The 22,324-nt window shown below is 36.9% G+C and overlaps 1 protein-coding gene across 1 annotated transcript; it reads left to right on the forward strand.

The window, feature by feature from the left end:
- Positions 1 to 38: 38 nt before the first annotated feature.
- On the forward strand, positions 39 to 22,324 carry PPP2CB (protein phosphatase 2 catalytic subunit beta). The gene is made up of 7 exons (XM_090258313.1): positions 39 to 164; positions 9,574 to 9,783; positions 12,285 to 12,458; positions 16,156 to 16,245; positions 16,357 to 16,518; positions 17,273 to 17,391; positions 22,169 to 22,324. The coding sequence occupies exons 1-7, from the start codon at positions 63 to 65 to the stop codon at positions 22,239 to 22,241; spliced, it is 930 nt and encodes a 309-aa protein (XP_090114439.1). The 5' UTR covers positions 39 to 62; the 3' UTR covers positions 22,242 to 22,324.

A 22,324-nucleotide genomic window follows, 5' to 3' on the forward strand; every position in this document is an offset into this window, starting at 1 on the left:
GCCGGGGGTGGGTGGGGGCGGGGAGGGGGGAGGGCTGCGGCGGGGAGGGGGACTGGGCCGCTATGGACGACAAGGCGTTCACCAAGGAGCTGGACCAGTGGGTCGAGCAGCTGAACGAGTGTAAACAGCTGAACGAGAACCAAGTGCGGACGCTGTGCGAAAAGGTAAGAGAGAAAAGGGGAGAAATGCGGAGCGTTGGGTGGGTGGGGGCTGGCCATTCCAGACCCCGGGGTGTTGAGCTAGGTTCTCCGGGGTCCTGCGCCTCCCCTCCGAGGTCACCGCACGGCGCTGGCCGGATTCTCTCGTGCCTGGCGGTTTAGGGTCCGTTAAGATGGGCGGGAGGGGGCGTGGCACCCGGGGTCCATGCGCTGTGATTGACAGGGGTCGCTGACCGTCTTCTGGGGAGTTATTGACACTTCAGCGTTTCACGTGTGGGGTAGCAGTCTGCACGCTTTAAAATGCTTGCCAGTTCGTCTAGTGCAATCTCGTACTAGAAAATGCACCGAAAATTAACCTGGATTTTGTTGATATTAACGGACTTGTTACTGAACAGCGGGCAGGTGAATGAGCCCTTCAGAAATCACTAACTTGGAATGTGCCAGGCATTTGTTTGTACAGAGGTGGGTGTGATGGGAGACTGTGACGGTGATTTCTAAATAGAAATTGACTTTTAGTTGAAACATATGGTGACTGGTCTTCACATTAAGAGTCTCTTGGGAGCAAAATGTTGGTTTTGAGAAAGAAGGCGGCAAGCCTTAAGTTTGGCAACAGTGCTCGCTTAAAATGATAAATGGGGTATGCGTTTATCGTGTAGGTTAGCACTTCTTGGAAAGGCCTTTCCATTTCTATTATATGTTTTTTTTTCTTGTTTCAGAGTAATAAAATATGCAGATGGTTAACTGTTTATAGTCGTTTTTTATTATGTGGTCTTAGGCAACTTTCTGAAGTCTGTAGCCATTGTTTTCTTCTTTTTTAAAAAGATTCTATTTACTTATTTTTAGAGAGAGGGGAAGGAAAGGAGAAAGAGAGGGAGAAAAACGTGTGTGGTTGCCTCTTGGGTGCCCCCAACTGGGAACCTGGCCTGCAACCCATACACGTGCCCCTACCAGGAATCAAACCAGAGTCCCTTTGGATCACAGGCCAGTGCTCAATCCACTGAGCCACATCAGCCAGGGCGTCATTGTTTTTTTAACCTCTGGAATTATTTTGGACTCTTCGGTCTTATTTATTTTAAAATCTAGAGTTTTTCTCATGTATCTTTTATAGCCTTGGACGAAATAATTAGTATGTATTTTTATGTATAAATGTCCGATATGAAGGAGTTACAAGGTTATTTATTCTTTAATACTGTCGGGTTTGTTTGTGTTTTTAAGCCATAATCTGTAAGACTTGGTCATTATGTTTGAAGTCAGGATGCCTCACAAATGCCTGGAGAACAAAAGATTTTGTCAGTGTTTTCAACAGGGCACTCTTAAAATTAAACAACTGACTTAGCTAGAGGAGTAATAGCTAATGTTAAGTTAATGTAGTGTTTTTAACACGTGCCTTTATATTATAAACACAAATAATTTAAATGGGAGAATTTATTCTGTAAATAGAACTACCAAGCAAATGGAATTTTTCTCTATAAACAGTTTACTTATAGCTTCAAGTAGACATTCAGTTTTCTTGTGTGATAACCTATAAGTTCATTACTTAAAGTTTACATATTGAATCTCTTGAGCTCTAGTATCAAGTGAAATACCCAGTTTGGAAATTACCTGAATTATTTAACCTCGCTATGAACATTATATATAGTCTTTTGAAGTTATGGACAAAAGTGGGAGTTGAACCTGTTTTCCCTTTGACTAATAATTTTAAGATGTATTTCTAGAGAAGAGTACTGTTCCTCTACTCAATCACACTTGAGTCTTAATCACTTAAGGTAGCTTTCTGTATTTTTTTGTTTTGTTTTTTTTAAGTATTTGTTTATTTATATTTAGAGGGAAAAGGAGAAAGAGCGAGAGAGACATCACTGTGTGGTTGCCTCTCATTCGCACCCCAAACTGGGGACCTGACGTGCAACCTAGTCATGTGCCCCGACTGGGAATCAAACCAGTGACACTTGGCTCGCAGGCCGACCCTCAATCCACTGAGCCACAGCAGCCAGGGCTGTGTATTTGTTGAGAGAGATTATTTTTACTTCAGGTTCTAAAAAAATTGGACTACCAATCCCTGGGATCTTATAAGTATATTTACGCTTATATTGTATCTTACCTACTTTTTTCTTTGAATATTTGTCCTTTTGCACTGAACATTACTTTTTAAGTGAAAATCCCTTGTAATTTATCTTTGTTCTCCATCCTTTTAATGGACTTGCCGATGGGATGGAGAAATAGTGTAGGATTCTGTTCTCTCTACCCTTGTGAGCAATGCTTAATTTTGCAGCCCTATTCTAGCAGTTGTGACATTCTCTTCCAGCCATAACCTAGTTCTTTTTTATATATCTGCCCCATCCTTCGTTTTCCTGACAAGTGTAATGTTTATGGATAATGAACCCTGTGGTCAGCCCAAGTTCAAACCCTGGCTTCACAACCTGGCAGCTGCCGGTCTCTGCACTTCTGATTCCTTACCTGTAAGATAGGGGTAACGTAATGATATGTGCCAGCCTCTTTGGATGGTTGTGACTATTAAGGTTACTATCCATGGAAAGTCCTGACAGGATAAGCACTCAATGAATATTAAATGAAGAAAAAGTTACTTCATCTTGTTTTAAAGTTGTCACCCTATTTTCTTAGAGAAAAAGATGCAAAATAAATAGGTGGATTGATACGGCTTCTCTGGGGGGTGTACGTCTTAAAGGGGTTTTCTGTATAGTGGCTAGAGAACCCTGGAAAATATTGTTTCAGTATTTCTTGTGGTCACTGTTATCTGAAAGCAAAACGTACTGGGATTAGTAGCAATTTTGTAAAGTAACTTCTTGTTTAATTTGTTGTGACTAGATTTTAGGTTTTTGGGTTTTGTTTTACTAACATAATTGTTTTGAAGTCTGTTGGAAATGCTATTCTGAAGTATATATATGATAGTGGTTTTTTCTTTAAAAATAAATTTTTATTCTAATGCAAATTGTATAAAAACTGAAGGAATCAGCTGAAATTAAGACCAAAGTGTACTAGAAAAACTCTATTTTAAGGTACTGGCAAAATAATGCCAATTGGAGAATAACTTTGAAAATATGGATGTGGATGGTTATGGGACGCATGTCTTGCCTTCAAGGTTAAGGTCTATCTAGAGAAAATTTGCATAAAATAATGAAGTTTTCTGAGAACACTAGTTCTTAACATTAAATTAGTCCAAGTTTTGAAGCTAATTGTGACTTTGACTCTTATTTGTATAGAGAAGTCACTTCTACAGTTTACTCCTGCAACAGCAATGTGCTCAGTGATTTTAAAGATGGTGTGCCTAGAGAGCAAGTCTGGCGCTGTTCAGGACATTCTGTGACTAGGACTATATATAAACTCTTGGTAAGAAGCTCTCTGACGTTTATTTTGAAGAACCTTGGTGATGATACTCGTGAGGAAGGAAGGAAACAGCTTGTTTGTACATAGCTGATCTTTATTCTGATTATAAAGTGCCTACTTAGAAACAATTTGAAGATTGTATAGGAATATAAGTATGTAAATTTTATATTGGACTAGTTGATCTGTTTCTGGGTCCTGGCCTCAGCCTTGTAGTAAGCAGAAATACCTTCAGGATATTACTTCATTAACATGAAATAGCAGTCCTAAATTCCTGAATACCTAAAACCATCTTAATGAAGGTTAGATCCTGATACAAATAAATGACTTGTGAGTTGGAAAAAAAAATCCCTTGGATTATTTTTCTTTGATAGAGTGTAGCTTTAAAAAAAAAAGTGATTTTAACAGCCCAAAACCCTATTATCATTTTACCTTTCCTTGATACTTAGAATTCACAGTATAAAACCTTTGTGTGTCTGGAGCTCCCAAGGCCATGCCCAGGTTCCGTGATGGTGAAGACCTGCAGAACTTTTAGCCTGTCATCGGACTCATAGCTGTGATTTGTTACAGTAAAAGGATACAAAGCAAAATCAGCAAAGGGAAAAAGCATGTGGGGCAAAGTCCTGAATAAAATAACCGCACGCTTTCAAGAGTCCCCTCCCTTAGGGTCACAGAGTGCACTTAATGCCTGAAGCAGCACACTTGAAATGCCATCTACCAGGAAATCTCATTGGAGACTCAGTGCCCATGATTGGGAGCTGGTCATGTAGTACATTCTGCCTTACACATACCCAAGTTTCACACTGTCAGAAAGAAAGCACGGGTCCAGCATAAAGCATGTTGCTTACATAAACAGTTCCGGTGCTGTGTGCCATTCTTAACAGGGAATGGTGGAAACCCTTCCTAAAACCAAGTTTCCAGACACCAGCCAAGGGCGACCTTGCTAAAGATAATGGGCTCAGGATCACTATGTTACTTCTCTTCTGTACAACTTGTGATTCTATATGTAATTCTCATGAGTGTTTTTGAATGTGACTTAGCACTCAAAGTTTAATTATCTCTTAAGACATGGATAAAACCAAGTTTAAACCTTTAGTGTAAGCACCACTTGGCAGAGATATATGTAGGCAGATAGCTGTTAGAGCTGCAGGCTTTGCTATATGCAGTACAGTATTCCCTCACTTATCGCGGGTATTACGTTCTAGACCACCCCCGCCCCCCGCAATAGGTGAAAATCCACGAAGTAGGAACCTTACTTTTATTTTAGTATTTTTATATATTTTAAGGCTTTATAAACCCTTCCCCCACACTTATAAACCATTCCCAGTCCCTTATTAACCTTTCCCACACTTTTATAAACACTACTTATGTTCTTAAACATACTCTACACTCTTAAACCTATGTAACTTTAACAACATACGTATATAGTACCGCAAAATCTCACGATATAACGAAAAATCCGCGATAAATAATTAAATATATTTTTTAAAATTCCGCGATAAGTGAACTGCGATACAGAGAGGGACTACTGTATACCTAATTCTTTCCATCTTGTTTCCTTTCTTTCCCATTTAAGATACACTCTTTCTTGGTGCTATAAATCAAGTCTGTCTTAGGAAGAGAATTGAGAAAATGAAGGTTTGAGAGTGATAATCACATATAATAGGATGAACAAAGTATTTTCCCTTATATCCATGTTTTAGGAGTGCAGAATAGGTAAATATACTCGATTCCCTCACCCCCTAACAGGTAGCGTTGTATTTCTGTCTTTATATTGGCACCCACTGCCAGAGTCATGTTAACAAGAAGCTCCTGTATTTGGTTTTGGGAGAGTCAGCATACAAATTCGGTTCTTTTCCACTTCTATTTAGCACATACCTATCTGTTATAAAACATTATAGATTATCTCTTACTCTCTAGGCAAATTAATGTAGGGAAGGCCACGGAACAGACTCATATCCGAAACAGATGAGAGTAAATGAAGTTAAAAATTCTACAAGGCAGCCGTGGCTGGTGTGGCTCAGTGGATTGAGCGTCGGCCTGTGAACCAAGTATCACTGGTTCAATTCCCAGTCAGGGCACATGCATAGGTTGCACGCCAGGTTTCCAGTTGGGGGTGTGTAAGAAGCAACCACATAGTGATGTTTCTCTCCCTCTCTTTCTCCTTTCCCCTCTCTCTAAAAATAAATAAAGTAAAATAATAAAAAAATATATATATTTAAAATATATATATATACTTTTTTTAATTATACAAGTCTAGATTAAGCAGGGTGCTTGTCCTCCTTCAGTTAACAGGTTCTTTCATGACAGTTGACCTTTTTATAAAATGGAAGGAAATGAACCTTTCTTTATATTTCAACAATAGTCAAGTGTCTGTATACCAAGCAACATCAAGCTTGGAATATACATCACATACTCTGTGGAAATTAACTAAGAATGAGGTATGTGTGCACACATTGCCCAAGATATATTGCTCAGTGAATATTATACCTATGATTCCATTTTAATAAAAACAATACACCAGGAACACCTACCTCCCCCACCATGTTCTTTTGTACCTGAGATTGACGGAATCAGTGATTTTTGATACATACTGTGATTTATTCTACAAATATCTTTATATGATAGTTATTAATGTGTTACTATTATCTTCGGTGTTATAAATATTTTTCCAGGCCTCTCTTTTTATATCTTTTTGTATACAAAAGTTCTTTTGTTTAGTTGAGCCTGTTGAAGCCAGTGCGTTGAGCTGGAGAGTTTACCGTTTCTCTTTTTACCTCTGATGTCTGGCCTATAGCAGACACTTGACAGATGTTTGGTACATGAATACATGAGCCTTACTCTTTAGGAATATTTTGATGCGTCAAGTGATTTCTATATATGGTATATACATCAGAGTGGATGGTTTGTCAACTTGATAAATGTCCCATACACGTACTATATATTAAATAATCTTTCTTCTGTTTTTAGTAATGGGTCCTTTAGTGGGTTTTTATTATAAATAGGATTAGCTTGTTAAATTCTTAATGTTACATGACTTAAGTCTAATTTTTAAACTATTTCTGCAGAATCTTGATTATTTTCAATTTGAGTTAAAATCTCAAGATTTTTGTAGGACTTGACGAATTCTAAAGTTGATGTCAGGCTTGATGAAAGGGCCAAAAATAGTCAAATAGTTTTGAATAAAAGGAAGAGGGAAGAGAGCCTCTCTTCCCAGTTATTATGATTCCTTTTGAAAATTCAATCCGACTGTTACTGACACAGGGCAGGAGACCAATGGGAGTACAGCCTGAAGCAAGGATTGAGGTGCTGACACTGACTTGGGGGGTGCAAGCCCTAGGATGTAAGGTGGGGAAAAAAATGAGGGGGGACACGCTGTGAAGCAGGGCAATATGAAATGTAACCTTAGAGGGAAATTTGTTTCCCTGGCTCCATCTTTCCTCCTCCCTCCCACTAGTTGAGGTTCACTCCATGGAGGGATGACTAACACTTGTTTCCACGTTGTGCTCGCCAGCCCTCGCACCTGCGCAGGAAGCCTGTTCCCACAGCCCCCGGTGGCATTCCATCCATGTCTGGCAGTGGGGCAGCAGCTCAGCATAGTTGGAGCCAGGGCCAAGCAGGTGCACAGCTCCAGCTTAGACTCCGCACAGCTCCGGGCTGGGCGAGGGAGCCAGCACTGATGACAGCAGAGCAGTTCAAGAGAGAGGCAGCTCCCTCAGAAAAAAAGGCTGCTAAGGGACTCGGAGGGTTACAAGGTTGTGTCCAGGTCTTAGAAATCAGACATAGTTCTTTGCAAAAGCTTGGCAGAGGTGACATCACAAATCGGTGAGGAAAGGATGGCACCATATAATAAATAACGCTGGGCCCGTTGGCGAACCACTGGGAACAATACAATTAAAATGAATCCCTACATTTTACCCTACAGCTCTGGAGTACGGACTTGTTAAATGTGAAAGCAAAAGCTTCTGGGATAAAAATACAGGAGTGCCTTTTCGACTTCTGTGTAGGAATCAGTTTCTAAAACAAGACCCAAATAGCACAGACCATAAAGGGAGAAGAGTAATAGATTTGGCTATTTTAAAGTTTAGAAGCAACAACACAGCTTTAGTAGTACTAAGCAAAATGAAAACACCAGCCCCAGACTGTGAGAAGATATTTAAAATACATAAAGCCAGTACAAGGTAAATATTTATAATTCTAAAAAGAAACAAAACTGGTACAAATCAATAGGGAACATATAAACAACCAAGTAGAAAAAATAGGCTAATTTTGTGAATAGGTATTTCACACACACAAAAAATATCCAGTGACCAATAAACAGGATAATCTGCATTTTAGAAAGCATCAAAGGTGCAAATTAAAAGAAAACTGACTAATTGACAGGAATGGTAAGTCTGTTGACAAAGATACCGAGAAATAGGAACTTAATATTATGTGTAGAGAAACTAAAAATCTCTGTTTTAAAATGCTCTTTAGATTAGCAGATCCCTGGAGGAGGAAATGTCTGTCCCTAAACCCTCAGTCTCCCCACCAGTGTCAGCTCTTCCCCACTGGGTTCTGCCTAAGCTTCACCTGAGTGTTCGGCTTCTGTTGCCCAGTGTCATTTTTGCTACCATCACTGTCACTGTGAGGCTGTTTCTTTCTTGTTTGTATGTCTGTATTAGTTCCGGTTCTTACCTCTTGCCCTTCATGGTTTTCTGTTAGGAATCTCTCATAGACCTGGAAATGCGATAAATAGCTTTTTAGAATTTTATACGTGACAAGTAAAGAGGTCCAGAATAAGGCCTAATAGGTTCTTCTGGTGGCTGATGGGTAGGTGTATATACTTTTATCGTATCTTTTTTATTATAGGCCTTCTGCGGCCTTTTTATTTATTATTATTTTATGATTCTAGGATCTTTTTCCTATTAGGCAAAATTGGTAAATAGATGAAATGTAATAAACTTGAATTTAGTCTGTACATTTAATCTGTCATTGTTTAAATATAAGCTCTGTATAAACCCAGGGCCTTATAATGGTATATTCTAACTTGCCTCATAAAACATAAAACAGTTGGAATAAAGAAGCTGGAGTTTGTCTTATGAATTGGTTGAAGAATATGTTTCTTTATAAAAGAATTTGAATAATTTGTGAGTTTTTCTTAACCTATTTTAAGTGGTAAATAAGATTATCTTTTTAAAATACAGCTTTTATTGAGCCATAATTCCTATACCATATAATTCATCCATTTAGACTATACAGTTCAGTGGCTTTTAGTACCTTCACAGATACAGATCCATCAGAACATTTTCAGTACCCCCGAGAAGAAATCCTGTTATACCCTCCCCCAGGCTCCCCAGCCCTAGGCAGCCACTCATCAGTCTGCTTTCTGTCTATGTAGATTTATCTGTTATGGACATTTAAGGTAAATAGAGCCATACAATACGTGATAATTTGTGATTGCCTCCTTTCACGTAATACAGCAAGCCGCCCTTATTTACAGTTTTACTTTCCGCAGTTTGGTACCCAAGGCCAACCACAGTCCAAAAATATAGAACAGAAAAATTTCAGAAATAATTCATGTTTTAAATTGTATGCCTTTCTGAGGAGCACGAAGACATCTCTTGCTGTCTCGCTCTGTCCTTCCAGGATGTGACACATCCCTTTGTCCGGCATCTCCATGCTGCAGACCCTCCTCTCCATTGGTCACTTAGTAGCTCTCTTGGTGATCAGATCAACTGTTGGGGTATCTTAAGAGTGGAATTGCTGGATCTTAGGATAATTCTGTTTTTTGACTTACTGAAAATCTTCCAGACTGTATTCCACAGCGGTTACACCATTTCACATTTCACCCACAGTGTGTGAGAGTTCCAGTTCCTTCACATCCTCCCTCACAGACACTTGCTATTATCTGTCTTTAATTTAGCCACCCGCCTTAGGTGTAAAGTGCTATCTCGTTGTGGGGTTTTAGTTCTGTGATTTTATAAGGCACAATTCAGGTCCCCCGCCCCCATTTTATTTTAATACGTAAGGAATGATGCCTTTAAGTTTGATAACTTTTTTTTTTTTTTAATTGTTGATTTTCTTTTCCTAACAGGCTAAGGAAATTTTAACAAAAGAATCAAATGTGCAAGAGGTTCGTTGTCCTGTTACTGTCTGCGGAGATGTTCATGGTCAATTCCATGACCTTATGGAACTCTTTAGAATTGGAGGAAAATCACCAGATACAAACTATCTGTTCATGGGCGACTATGTAGACAGAGGTTACTATTCAGTGGAGACTGTGACACTTCTTGTAGCATTAAAGGTATGATTAATGAAATTCAATTTTTTTCAAGCTTTAAACCAGCAAAGGGCAAAAATGGCAGTGTTGCATTATCATCTGTTCTGTTTAATGATTCTTTCAGTTTATAACCCCTTAAAATAATAGCTGATTTTACATCTTTTAAAAGAGAGATGAGAATAATACATTAAACTTTACTGCTTGCTTCTGGTAAGTCATTCTCTTGGGAAATCCATAGCTGAAGTCTGGGATCATCACGTTTGACTCAGTCACTTATCCTTCATGTTTAGTCAATTAACAAGTCTTTTTATTTATTTTTAACAAGCCTTTTAAAATTCTTGCCTTGAAAAGGCTGTTATTCCTGTGTCTTTCTATTTTTACTATCTCCACCCAATTTGTATCTTTAGCACTTCCCACTCTGATTATTGCCATAGCAGTAATATTAGTAATGAATATTTCTGCCTCCAAGAAATGACCCCTCCACATTTTCCTTGCCTTTGCATGTGCTGCCAGATTAAATCTCTTTAACACTTCCATCCTGTCACTTTCTGCTCCCAAATTTTTTCATGTTGCTTTAGACTCAAGCTCAAACTCCTTGACTGGCCCTCTATCCTGTAGCCTGAATTTGCCTGCCAGTAGTTGGTAGCATAAACACTTTGTGTCAAATCAAAGAATTTTAGTGCTCAGTCTGTCTCCACATATTTCCTTACTCAATTTCTTCACAAGATTACCCTGTGATTTCTTACCGCTTGTGCCGAGACTCAGTGTAAGTTCTTCCATTAAAGTCTTCAACCATTTTAGCCTTATTCTTTTACTCTAAATTACTGTGAAAAGTATTGTCCCGCCCCTTATTTATGTCACATAGTGATTTATTTCAGTGAGATGCAAAAGTCATATACAATATTATACTTGTGGAGACCTCACCTACCTTGAAGCACTGAGTTTAATGCTGGACATGCATAATGGATGCTTAGTAAATATATATGAATGAAAGTATGTATTTGCAGCTTTTGGTTAATTAGGTTTACAGAATCTGGTGCTTTTTATGACTTATTAGACATATTCTTAACTAAATAGTATGTTTTAAGGTATGCATCTATATTTTGTTATGGAAAAGAGATTATTAATATATTTGAAATCGTGCCTAGATTTGGCAAAGGCCTATTTTTGTTGGCAAATACAATCTCCTCATGGGAAATAAAAGTTGAAAGGGGAGGGAAAAGTTAGTCTGTAGAGGAGTTTGTCTCAGGTCCAAATCTCTCATCTCCAAGTTACTTACAAAGGTGTTCCCATAAGACTGTCAGCTGATTTCTCAAAAGAAACTGCACACAAGAGGGGGCTGGCAAGAAGCATTCAAAGTAATGAAAAGCAAGGGCCTACAACCAAGATTACTCTATCCAGCAAAGCTATCATTTAGAATGGAAGGGCAGATAAAATGCTTCCCAGGCAAGGTAAAGCTAAAGGAGTTTATCATTACCAAGCCCTTATTATATGAAATGTTAAAGGGACTTACTTAGGAAAAAGAAGAAAGTCAAAACTATGAACAGTAAAATGACAACAAACTCATAACTCAACAAATGATTAAAAAAAAAAAAGCTAAGCAAACAACTAGAACAAACAGAACCATAGATGTGGAGACTTGTCAGTGGGGAGGGGGAGGAGGAAGAATGGGGGAAAAAGTTCAGGGATCAAGAAGCATAACTGATAGGTACAAAATAAACAGGGGTATGTTAAAAATAGTATAGGAAAGGGAGGAGCCGAAGAACTTTAAATGCATGACCCATGGACATGAACTAAGGGAGAGGGGATTGCTGGAGAGAAGGGAGGTTACCAGGCAAAGGGGAAAAAATTGGGACAACCGTAATAGCATAATCAATAAAATATACTTTTTTTTTTTTTTTTTTAAATAATTTATTTGTTTGTTGATTTTTCTTTTTGTTTATTTATTTTTTAGAGAGAGGGGAAAGGAGAAAGAGAGGGAGAGAAACATCACTGTGTGGTTGCCTCTCACTCGCGCCCCCAACTGGGGATCTGACGTGCAACCTAATCATGTGCCCTGACTGGGAATCGAACCAGCGACACTTGGCTCGCAGGCCGATGCTCTATCCACTGAGCCACAGCAGCCAGGCTTATAAAATATACTTTTTAAAAAAAGTCACAGTACAGTGTTCCGGGAAGATTTAAAAGATTAGTGATAGTTTGAGGATGAAGGTATTGGAGACGAAGAATCACATAGCAATTTATTACATTAATATAGTTGTCAGTTAATAAGGATTCCAGTGAAGGTTATAGTAAAGAAAAAGGATATCTACACGAAATATTTCATCATCATTTAATCAGTAGGATCTGGTTATGAATGAGAACTTTTTTTACTCTGAAAAATATCATATTTAACATTTAACTTACTAGCATACAAAGAGTCATTTAAAGAAATGGGTCACAGTTTAATGTATTTAACATGTCACTGGTAAAAATGTGGTTTATACCATGGGTGTTTTGTTCTTGTTTTTCTGCTCTTCCTCCAGGTGCGTTATCCAGAACGCATTACGATACTGAGAGGAAACCACGAAAGCCGACAAATCACCCAGGTGTATGGCTTTTATGACGAATGCCTACGGAAGTATGGAAATGCCAATGTTTGGAGATACTTCACGGATCTGTTTGACTACCTGCCGCTCACAGCTTTAGTGGATGGGCAGGTGTGTGTGCACGTGCTCACAGGGGTGGGTGGGTGGGATGGGATGCAAGGAGGAATAGGGCTTCTCTCAGTAACCTAGGGTCTAGATGTATGTGATGTGTTCTTTTGTCTCTTAGTCCTCTTTGCATCTTCCTCTTATACTTAAGATTTTAGAACAAGGACTTGGATAAGTTTTATGCATACTGAGACCACCAAATTTTCAGGTTACCAGAAATGTGTCTAAATCTTTTGGCAAGATAATATGCTAATATACTTCTTTATTATACATAAAATATGGTAAATAAATGATTAAGACCCTAATGTATAATACTAGTAAAGCAAAGCTGATTTTTAAAACTATCTTCACATGAGTGTTTCCTGGCTGCCATTAATAACTTTTTATTCCAATTTTTGTGGTAACCGCAAGCAGTCATTGTGTATTACATCTTTTTTACTAAGAAATTAATGCTTTGTTTTCACCTATAACAAGTATTGCAGACTTACTGTAAAACGGTATATAAAAATAAAAACATTCAAAAGTACAAGAAAAAAATAACATGTTTCCTATTATCCCAGTTTATAGACATAACTTCTGTGAGCATGAACTGATTTTAATTTAAATATAAAACATACCACATAACTACAGTTTTTAAACTAAAACCTCAGAGGTGTCAAGGCTGTAATAAATCTCTCTTGGACTGCTTGTGAGAATATAATTTGGTTAAGACCTTTCCTGTGTGATCCTGATCACGTTTTCCCAGCCATGATTTTGGAGTGTGGTCATTAGTTTAGAAGGACACCTTTGCCTGCACTTGTTAAAATGAAAGAAAATAATGTGATTTAAAAAAATTTTTTGTTTGTTAACCAAAAACACTAATTGGAAGGAACATAAGCACCCCTGTGCTCATTGCAGCATTATTTACAATCGCCAAGATTTGGAGGCAGCCCAGGTGTCCATCAGTAGATGAGTGGATAAAATAACTATGGGACACTCACACAATGGAATACTACTCAGCTGTAAAAAAGAAGAAAATTTTACCTTTTGTGACAGTATGGATGATCCTGGAGAACATTCTAAGTGAAATAAGCCAGTCAGAGAAAGACAAATAGTATATATTTAATTCATAAGTGGAATCTAATGAATAAACTAAACTAACAAGCAAAATAGAGACAGACTCATGGATGGAGAGCAGGACAACAGCTAAGGCAGGGGAGGGGAGGGGGTGGAAGGATTGAGCAAAAAGGCAAAATGACTCATGGACATGGTCAACAGTGTGGCGATTGCAGGGGCCGAGGGGTGTATAAGGGTACTAAATGGTAAAGGCAAAAATACAATAAAATAATTTCTTTAATAAAATAAAAATGCTTTGTTGAAGCTCATGTAATAAAAATTTTTGTTTATTTTATTCATTAGATTTTACTTAACAAGTGAGATCATATGGTATTGTTTTTCTCTGACTGGCTTATTTCCCTTAGCATAATACTCTCCTTATCCATCCATGGAAAACAACATGCTATTAAAGGATGTTAAATTTTAATTAAGGTTTTTATTTTAAAAATCAGCACAGTCTATAGTTACATAATTAATAGACAAAATTATTTCAGAAGGACAGCCTATCTGTGTTGATGGTGAATCTAGTTTTTAAATGGTGCATTAGTAGAGTTTTTCTTTATTGACTGTGTTTCAGTTAAATTATATATGTTTGCCATCAACCTCTTACCTTCATTGGGCCATTCATTTTTCCTATCACAGTTCTTTTAAGGAACAAAACAGCCAATACACACACCATTGGTGGCAGGTTATTGTTTAGAAAATCTTATGGGAAAACATTATATACCTCAGAAGTCAAGGGACTGAAAATTAAATAAGCAAATAGGGTATATGAACAATGGGAGAAGCTTACCTAACAGATATAGACAGTATATATATATAGCCTTTGGTTCATTGGTACCCAACAAACAGAAAACAGATAATCTTTCCACATATTCATTCCATCTTTCTTTTCTATTTTACTCCTTTCCATTTACCCACCCCTCATCTATTTTTATATCATGTCTTAAGTGACAGTCACCAATTCTAGGTAGTAAGACGGAGCTCAGACTAGACACTAAATAGAAAAGGAAAAAGAAAAACCTGCTTGAGAAAACTTACAGTCTTCAACTAACACTCAAAATTAAAAGTGAGAATCTAAATAATTTCTTAATGATAGTGAAGTATGGTGTAGACTAAAATTTTCAGATGTAAACAAGGGATGAAATGCAAGGAAATGCATATTACATTTGTTTTGTACTAAAAAAGAAAGGAAATGTTAAAAACATTTAGCGTAATGAATGCAAGAGTAAAATAAACTTAAAAGAATTCATTAAATATAAAAGCAGAAATGCATACAAAAAAATAGAGTTGATCAATATGGCCAAAAGCAGGTTTTTAAAAGTCTACTACCAAAGAAATATAATGGTCAAAACTGATCTAGGAAAAAAGAGGAAGTTCAGGTCACATAAAACAGTAGGGATGAGAAATAAGGCATTACCGTAAATATGGGGGTGCTTACATGTCACAGTAATGGGTGTAGCATTATCTTAATAAATTTGAAAAGATGGGCAAAATTTATTACAGCAAAATATTGTTAAATTGTTTTTGAAGAAATTAGATTAATGTAAATAGACTACCCAACTTAGAAGAAATTGGGAAAATAACTAGGTCAAGGTACTTTATAGGCTAATTTTAGCACCCTTTAAATAACATCATTTCTGTGTTCTGGGTTTGAGTTTCAAAAACCACTCCATACAGCTAGTATAACGCTGATACCAAACTAGACATGACAAGCACAGAAAACCAAAATCAGACGGTAACTGTTTGGGAAAAAGTCCTGTATTACTTATTATTTAAAACTCAGTTATTAAGGAGTAAAATAAAATAACATTAATTGGGTAAAGAAACATATGCTGACTGTACTTCTTAGCAAAACATCAGAAACCGTTTCATCAAAATCAGGAGAAAAATTCTCTCCAAAACTTGATTCCAGATCTCTAGAGGTTGGGCCTGGGAATAGGTGTTTTACCAAAAAAACAAAAACAGAAACCACTTAACTTGCATTGTTTAATTTTGTTTTGGAAATTCTAGCCAGTACACTGAGCAATTAAAAAGAATTAAAAGGTTTAAACATTGAAAAGGAAAGAAAAATATATTTGCATGATTAAGTACTCAGAAAAATCAATCAAAACTGAAAAATTATTGAATCCAATAAAAGAAATTTGTAGGGTCTTTGTGCTAAGAGGAAAAAAATGTATACATCAGCAACCAATGGGAAACTAGTATAATTGACCCATGGAAATTAACAACAGAGAGGGGATTGACTGGGGGAGAGGGGAGAGCACCAGGGGGGGATGGGACAACTGTAGTAGAACAACAATTAAAAAATGTTTTAAATAATCATAAAGAAAAAGAAAAAAATGTATTGATTGGTCACAAGGTCTCATTCACCAGAGAAGGGGGAAAAAGCACTATAAAATACTAGGACTTTTAAAGATAAAAGACATATAGAAATGTTAACACTCTGCTGTGATTTTTGTTTCCCTTTTCATTGTATCTTATAAATTCTCCACTGAATATTTTAAAACTATTTTGGAAAAAGCTATTAGGGTTGACATTTATGATCATTACTTACTTTCCATTAATTTTTAGCAACTAATAAATTTCTTTTTAAATTCATAAACAGATATTCTGCCTCCACGGTGGCCTCTCTCCATCCATAGATACACTGGATCACATAAGAGCCCTGGATCGTTTACAAGAAGTTCCACATGAGGTAAATTTAGTTTAAATTAAAGAAAAATAAATAATCAACATTGTAGTAAAGCTTAATTAGTTAAATATAACTACTAACAATTTATAACATGAGCTTAATTTTCTTTGACAGGGCCCTATGTGTGATCTGTTGTGGTCAGATCCAGATGATCGTGGTGGATGGGGTATTTCACCACGTGGTGCTGGCTACACATTTGGACAAGACATTTCGGAAACATTTAATCATGCCAATGGTCTCACACTGGTTTCTCGTGCTCACCAGCTTGTAATGGAGGTATGTCCTTTTTCTACAGGATGGTGATCTTTATTTCAAATAAACATATGTGTCTATAACAAAGCCTTCCTGCCTTAGAATAACAGAAGCGTTTTTCACCATTATCTAAGTGGAAGGAGAAAAAACTTAGCTGGCTTTAGCAAGTAGAGAGAGTACGTACTAGTTTGCTAGAGCAAATTATAACTCACTTTTGAAGTTAATTTAGACTTAGAGAAAAGTTACAAAAATAGTACCAAATAACTCCTTCGTATCTGAAAGTCAGATTCCTCAAATATAACTATTTTAATATTTGCTTTATCATTTTGTTTCTTTTTCCTTCCCCCCTTCCCTTGCACACATTACTTTCTTTTGAACTGTTTGAATGTCAGTTGCAGATATGATGTTCCTTTACCTCCAAATTGCCATATGTATTTATAGAAATACAGACTTTTCTCTCTCTAAAAGTGAATAAATTTTAAAAAGAAGAAGAAAAGAAATCTACCATAATGGAGGGGGAATAGAGTACAGATCATAGCCACAACTGCAAGCGTAGATTAAGCCAAAACAAGGCAGTTACTGAGCTCCCTGTAGTAATAAAACCCTGTGCCCAGCAGTTGAGCATTCCTTGCCCAGGTGCACAATATTAATGATGGATTCTGTGTAAGGTAACTTAGAAGACTGCGTTTCTACAGAAAATATTTGCAATTTTTAAGTTTAAATTTATCTGTGTCAAGATTAAAATTATATAGTGATAATACTTTTTTTAATGCCACAGGGCTATAACTGGTGTCATGACCGCAACGTGGTGACCATTTTCAGTGCGCCCAATTACTGTTACCGTTGTGGGAACCAGGCTGCTATCATGGAGTTAGATGACACTTTAAAATATTCCTTGTAAGTAACTTCAACTTTTAATTGTTATAATCACTTTTAGGAGCAAAATTAAAAATATAGATTATTAAAATGGGAGGTAGAGAATTTCTGATCCTGGAATAATGGAGTAAGCAATGTGGTAAACTGTCTCCCCAGTAAAAATAACTGTTTAACTGGAGATAATTTTTTTTAAACAAGTACTTCAAATGTTTGGAAGTTGTCTTAAGTATATATAGCAAATAGAGAAACACTTATTCTAGAATATCTATTAAATCTCAGTAATAACATCCAGAGTCTGGAATTGATGCCATAGTGGAATCCCTTCCCCTAGTCCTAGATCCCTTGTATGGAAACTACACTGCGCACTGCACTCTGCGTGGTATGGACAAGGATATGGGGGTTTTTCCCTTCCCTAGCTCCCACTCTAGGGCTGTGGTTTTACCCCCAGAGGCCCATATGCCAGCATATCACACCTACCCCAGTCCTGGGTTACAGGACCTCTGTTGCTGGTGGGTGCAGTCAAATAGGCTGAGATTCCCTTCCCCTGTCTAGTTCCTAGGGTGGAATCTGTACTCCAGGTGTGCATGGCAGAATGAGAATGCTGGGTCTTTGGTGTTCTTTTCCAGCTCCTGCTCATCACCAGGGGCTGTCACTAGGGAGTGGTGAAATGGGAGTATATAATACACAACATAGTGACTAGTTAATACTAGACTGTATATTGGAAAGTTGCTAAGAGAATAGATCTTAAAAGTTCTCACCACAAGAAAAAAATTTGTAACTGTAGGTGGTGATGGATGTTTACTAGACATATTACGGTCATCGTTTATTACAGTGTATACATTTATTGAATCATTATGTGTGCACCTGAGAATAATGTATGTTAATTACATCTCAATTTTTAAAAAATGGGTAACAGGACCTACGCACACTAGCTTCAGCAAAAAGGAATAAAATAAAATAATGTAGGGTAGCGGATAAACAGCTTCAAAGCAGTGACATAGAAGTTCTGTTCAGGGCGATATGCAGAACAAAAAGTTCCTCAGCTCTGCCTGGGGGGACTGATCTTACATAGAACAGAGGGTAGAGCATCCCAAGCCTAAAAATTTTGTTGAAAACAACGAGGATCATGGTAGAGAACAATTAAGAGGACTCTCATCACTCTCATACTGTTAGCATCAAGCAAAAGAGCAGAGCAATTTTAACAGATAAAAATAATGCAGAATAAATGAACGGAGCCTCAGAAATGTGGGGCATCTTCAGTTGCACCAGTGTAAGTGTATGGGAGTTCCAGTAGAGGAGAGGGAAAGGGGGACAGAAAGAATATTTGACGAAATATGGCTGAAAACTTCTTAAATTTGATGATAAACATTAATTTGCACATCCAAGAAGCTCAGCTAACTCTTAACTTAGATAAATTCAAAGAAATCCATACCCAGACATGTCAGAGTTAAAATGCTAAAAGTCTAAAATAAAAAATCTAGGAAGCATTAAGAGAAAAAGGACTTACAAAAGGGAACCTGACTAGGATAATCAACTGACAATCTCACCAGAAAGGCAGTAGGACAATATATTCATTGAAAGGGCTGAAAATAAAAAACTCAGCCAAGAAACATCCAGCAAAAGAAAAATGTCCCCACATAAGCAAAGTTGAGAGAATTCAATACTAGCAGGCCTGCCAGGAGGGTCTACTTCAGGCTGAAAAGCAGGTAACACCAGAAGGTAAATCAAATGCACATGCTCGCACACGGTGGCCATCGTAAAAGTACAATTGCAGCCTCTTAACTGATTTAAAAACCAGTTGTATTACACAATATGAATATGTTTTTAATATAGTTGAACTTACAGGAAATGTAATATATACAAATGTAGGATATTTGACAGTAACTATAGAGGAGATGGGTGGGAATAAAGCTTGTTGAAGAAAAAAGTAACACTAAATGTTAACTTGAATCCTAAGGAAGAATATGAAGAAAATAAAAATGAGGTTAATATGACAAAATCTATAAATATATACTTCTTTCACTCTCACTTCTTCAAGGTCATAAGATGATGTAAAATTAAAACAAGTATTTTGGGGTTTATAATTATATATATGTGTTTGTGTATATATGTATATAACATCAATAGCAAAAAAAGGAGAATGGAAAGGAGTTATTTATACTATATAGGAGTAAATTTCTCTAATGCACTAGAACTAAGTATAAATCTGAAGTAGAATTCATGTTAAGTTGTGTATTGTAAGCTCTAGAGCAACCACTAATAAAATAATTTTAAAAAAGTAATTGTAAAGTTGTTAAAGGAATTTAAGTGGTGCACTAGAAAATATTCTTTTTTTTTTTTTAAAGAAAACAGTTAAAGCAGGAACCAAGAAACAAAGAAGACACATTTTATTTTTTTAAGTATATTTTATTGATTATGCTGTTACAGTTGTCCCAATTTTTCCCCCTTTGTCCCCCTCTGCCCGGTACCCTCTTCCCTCCAGCAATGCCCCCATCCCCTTAGTTCATGTTCATGGGTCATTCATATAAGTTCTTTGGCTTCTCCATTTCCTTTACTATTCTTAACATCCCTCTGTCTGTTTTGTTCCTACCGATTATGAGAAGACACATTTTTTAAATGGAAGGTATAAATTCAGTCATAGCAATAATATTAAATGTGAGCAGTTCAAGCAATGCAAGCGCAAGACATCAGGTTTTTTTGGGATACAGTGCTATGATCTCTATAGGAAACATAATTTACATTAAAAAATACAAATAGGTTAAAAGTAAAATGGTAGGAAAAGATAGACCATGCAGATAGCAACCACAAGAACACTGGACTGGATAAAATGTCAGACAAAATAGATTTCAAAATAAAAATTGTTGCTAGACATAAAGAAGGATATTTCATAATGATAAAAGAGAAGGAAGGCCTAGACAGTTCAGCAGTAATTGTTGGAGACTTTATTGTACCACTTTCAATAATGAAACTAGGCAGAAGATCAACAGAGAAATAGAAAACTTAAGAGACAATATACACTATACCTAACATCTGCAGAACACTCCACCCACAACAGCAGACTAGAGTCTTCTCAAATGCATATGAAACATTTTCCACGTACGCTAGGCTATAAACCAAGCCTCAGTTTAAGAAGATTGAAATCATACAAAGTGCGTTCTCCAAACACAGTGGACTGAAATTAGAAATAATAAGGAAAACTGGAAAAGTTAAAAATATGTGAAAGTTAGCACACTTCTAAATAACCTTTGTTTCAAAGAAGAAATCACAGGGAAAATTAGAAATACTTGAAGAGGAATGAAGGCGAAAATAGAATGTACCAAAACTCAGGGGATGCTTTGAAAATAGTGTTTATAGGAAAATTTATAGCTGTAAATGGTCTATATTAAAAATCAAGAAAGATCTCAAATCAGAAACCGAACTGTTCACATAAAGGAACCAGGAAAAGCAAAGCAAACTAAACCCAGTGCAAGGCAAGTTTAGTGTGAAAATAAAACGAGATAGTAGAAAAACAACAAAATCAACAAAACCAAAAGTTGATTCTTTCTAACGTAAGTATTGACTTCTTTTTTTTCCAATGAAAAGGCTAGACTGGCCGAGAAAATAGTGAACACACATCAAATCACTACTGACCTTACTGAAATAAAAGGAATTAGAAGGGAATGCAATGAATAACTGTATGGCAACACATTAGGTTAACTTGAATGAAATGGGAAAATTTCTAGAAAGACAGAAACTACCAAAACTGACTCAATTAGAAATAGAATTCATAACTTTAAAACTTTCTACAAAGAAAAGCCCAGCCCCATTGTCTTCTCTAGGAAACTGACCAAATATTTAAAAAGGAATTAAGCCCTACCAGTTTGGCTCAGTTGGTTGGGCAACATCCCGCAAAACAAAAGGTCTCCAGTTTGATTTCTGGTCAGGGCACATGCCTGGGCTGCAGCCTGGTCCCTGGTTGGGGTGCAGGCTGGAGGCAGCCAGTTGATGTTTCTTTCACACCTCGATGTTTCCCTCTCTTCCTATCTTCCTCTCTTTCTAAAAATAAAATCTTTTAAAAATAAAAAGGAATTAACACCAATCCTTCAAACACCTTCAAAAAACAGAAGAGAGGGATTACTTCCCAGCTCATTCTTTGAGACCCATATAGCCCTAAAACCCAAATCCAAGACATTTTTAAGGTAACTACAGATGAAAACTGTCAATCCATATAGACGCAGGTATCTGCAACAAAATATTAGCAAACTGAAGGCAGCAATATGTAAAAAGGATGATATACCGTGGCCAAGTGGAGTTTACCCTGGGAAGGCAAAGTTTGTTCAAAACATGAAAATCAATCAATACAATGAACTATATTAATAGAATAAAGGATAAAAACCACATGATCATCTCAGTAAAGACAGAAAAAGTGCTATCAAAATCCAGCACCCTTTCATAATGAAAATAACAAGCTAGTCAAAGAAGGGAACTTCCTCATCCTGATAAAGGGCATCAACAAAAAACCCATAACTAACATTCTTAATAGTAAAAGACCGAATACTTTGCCCTAAAGTCTCGCATAAAACAAGCATGTCTGCTCTCACCACTTCCATTTAACTGATAATAATATTGCAAACTTTTTATTTGGGCACCAAATTGGACATTCTATTGGCTTAAATTTTCACCGAAGCTCTGTGAAAAAGTCGCATGGAGAACACCTGCAGTGACTTGCTCAGTCCAGGCATGACATTGATTGTTTGCTTACAATTGCAAATCCTTTAACTATTGGGTTTTTGTTTTGTTTTGTTTTTGCCATTTACAGCCTTCAGTTCGACCCAGCACCTCGTCGTGGAGAGCCTCACGTTACGCGGCGCACCCCAGACTACTTCCTGTAAATTCCTCTTGGAAAAACTGCCTTCGTATGTGGAAGTATACTGGCTTTAAAAAAAAATTATATAAATACACACACACACATACA

This window comes from Furipterus horrens, unplaced genomic scaffold (assembly GCF_987537825.1).
Source record: "Furipterus horrens unplaced genomic scaffold, mFurHor1.1.pri manual_scaffold_12, whole genome shotgun sequence".
In the NCBI taxonomy this organism is placed as follows: Eukaryota; Metazoa; Chordata; class Mammalia; order Chiroptera; family Furipteridae; genus Furipterus; species Furipterus horrens.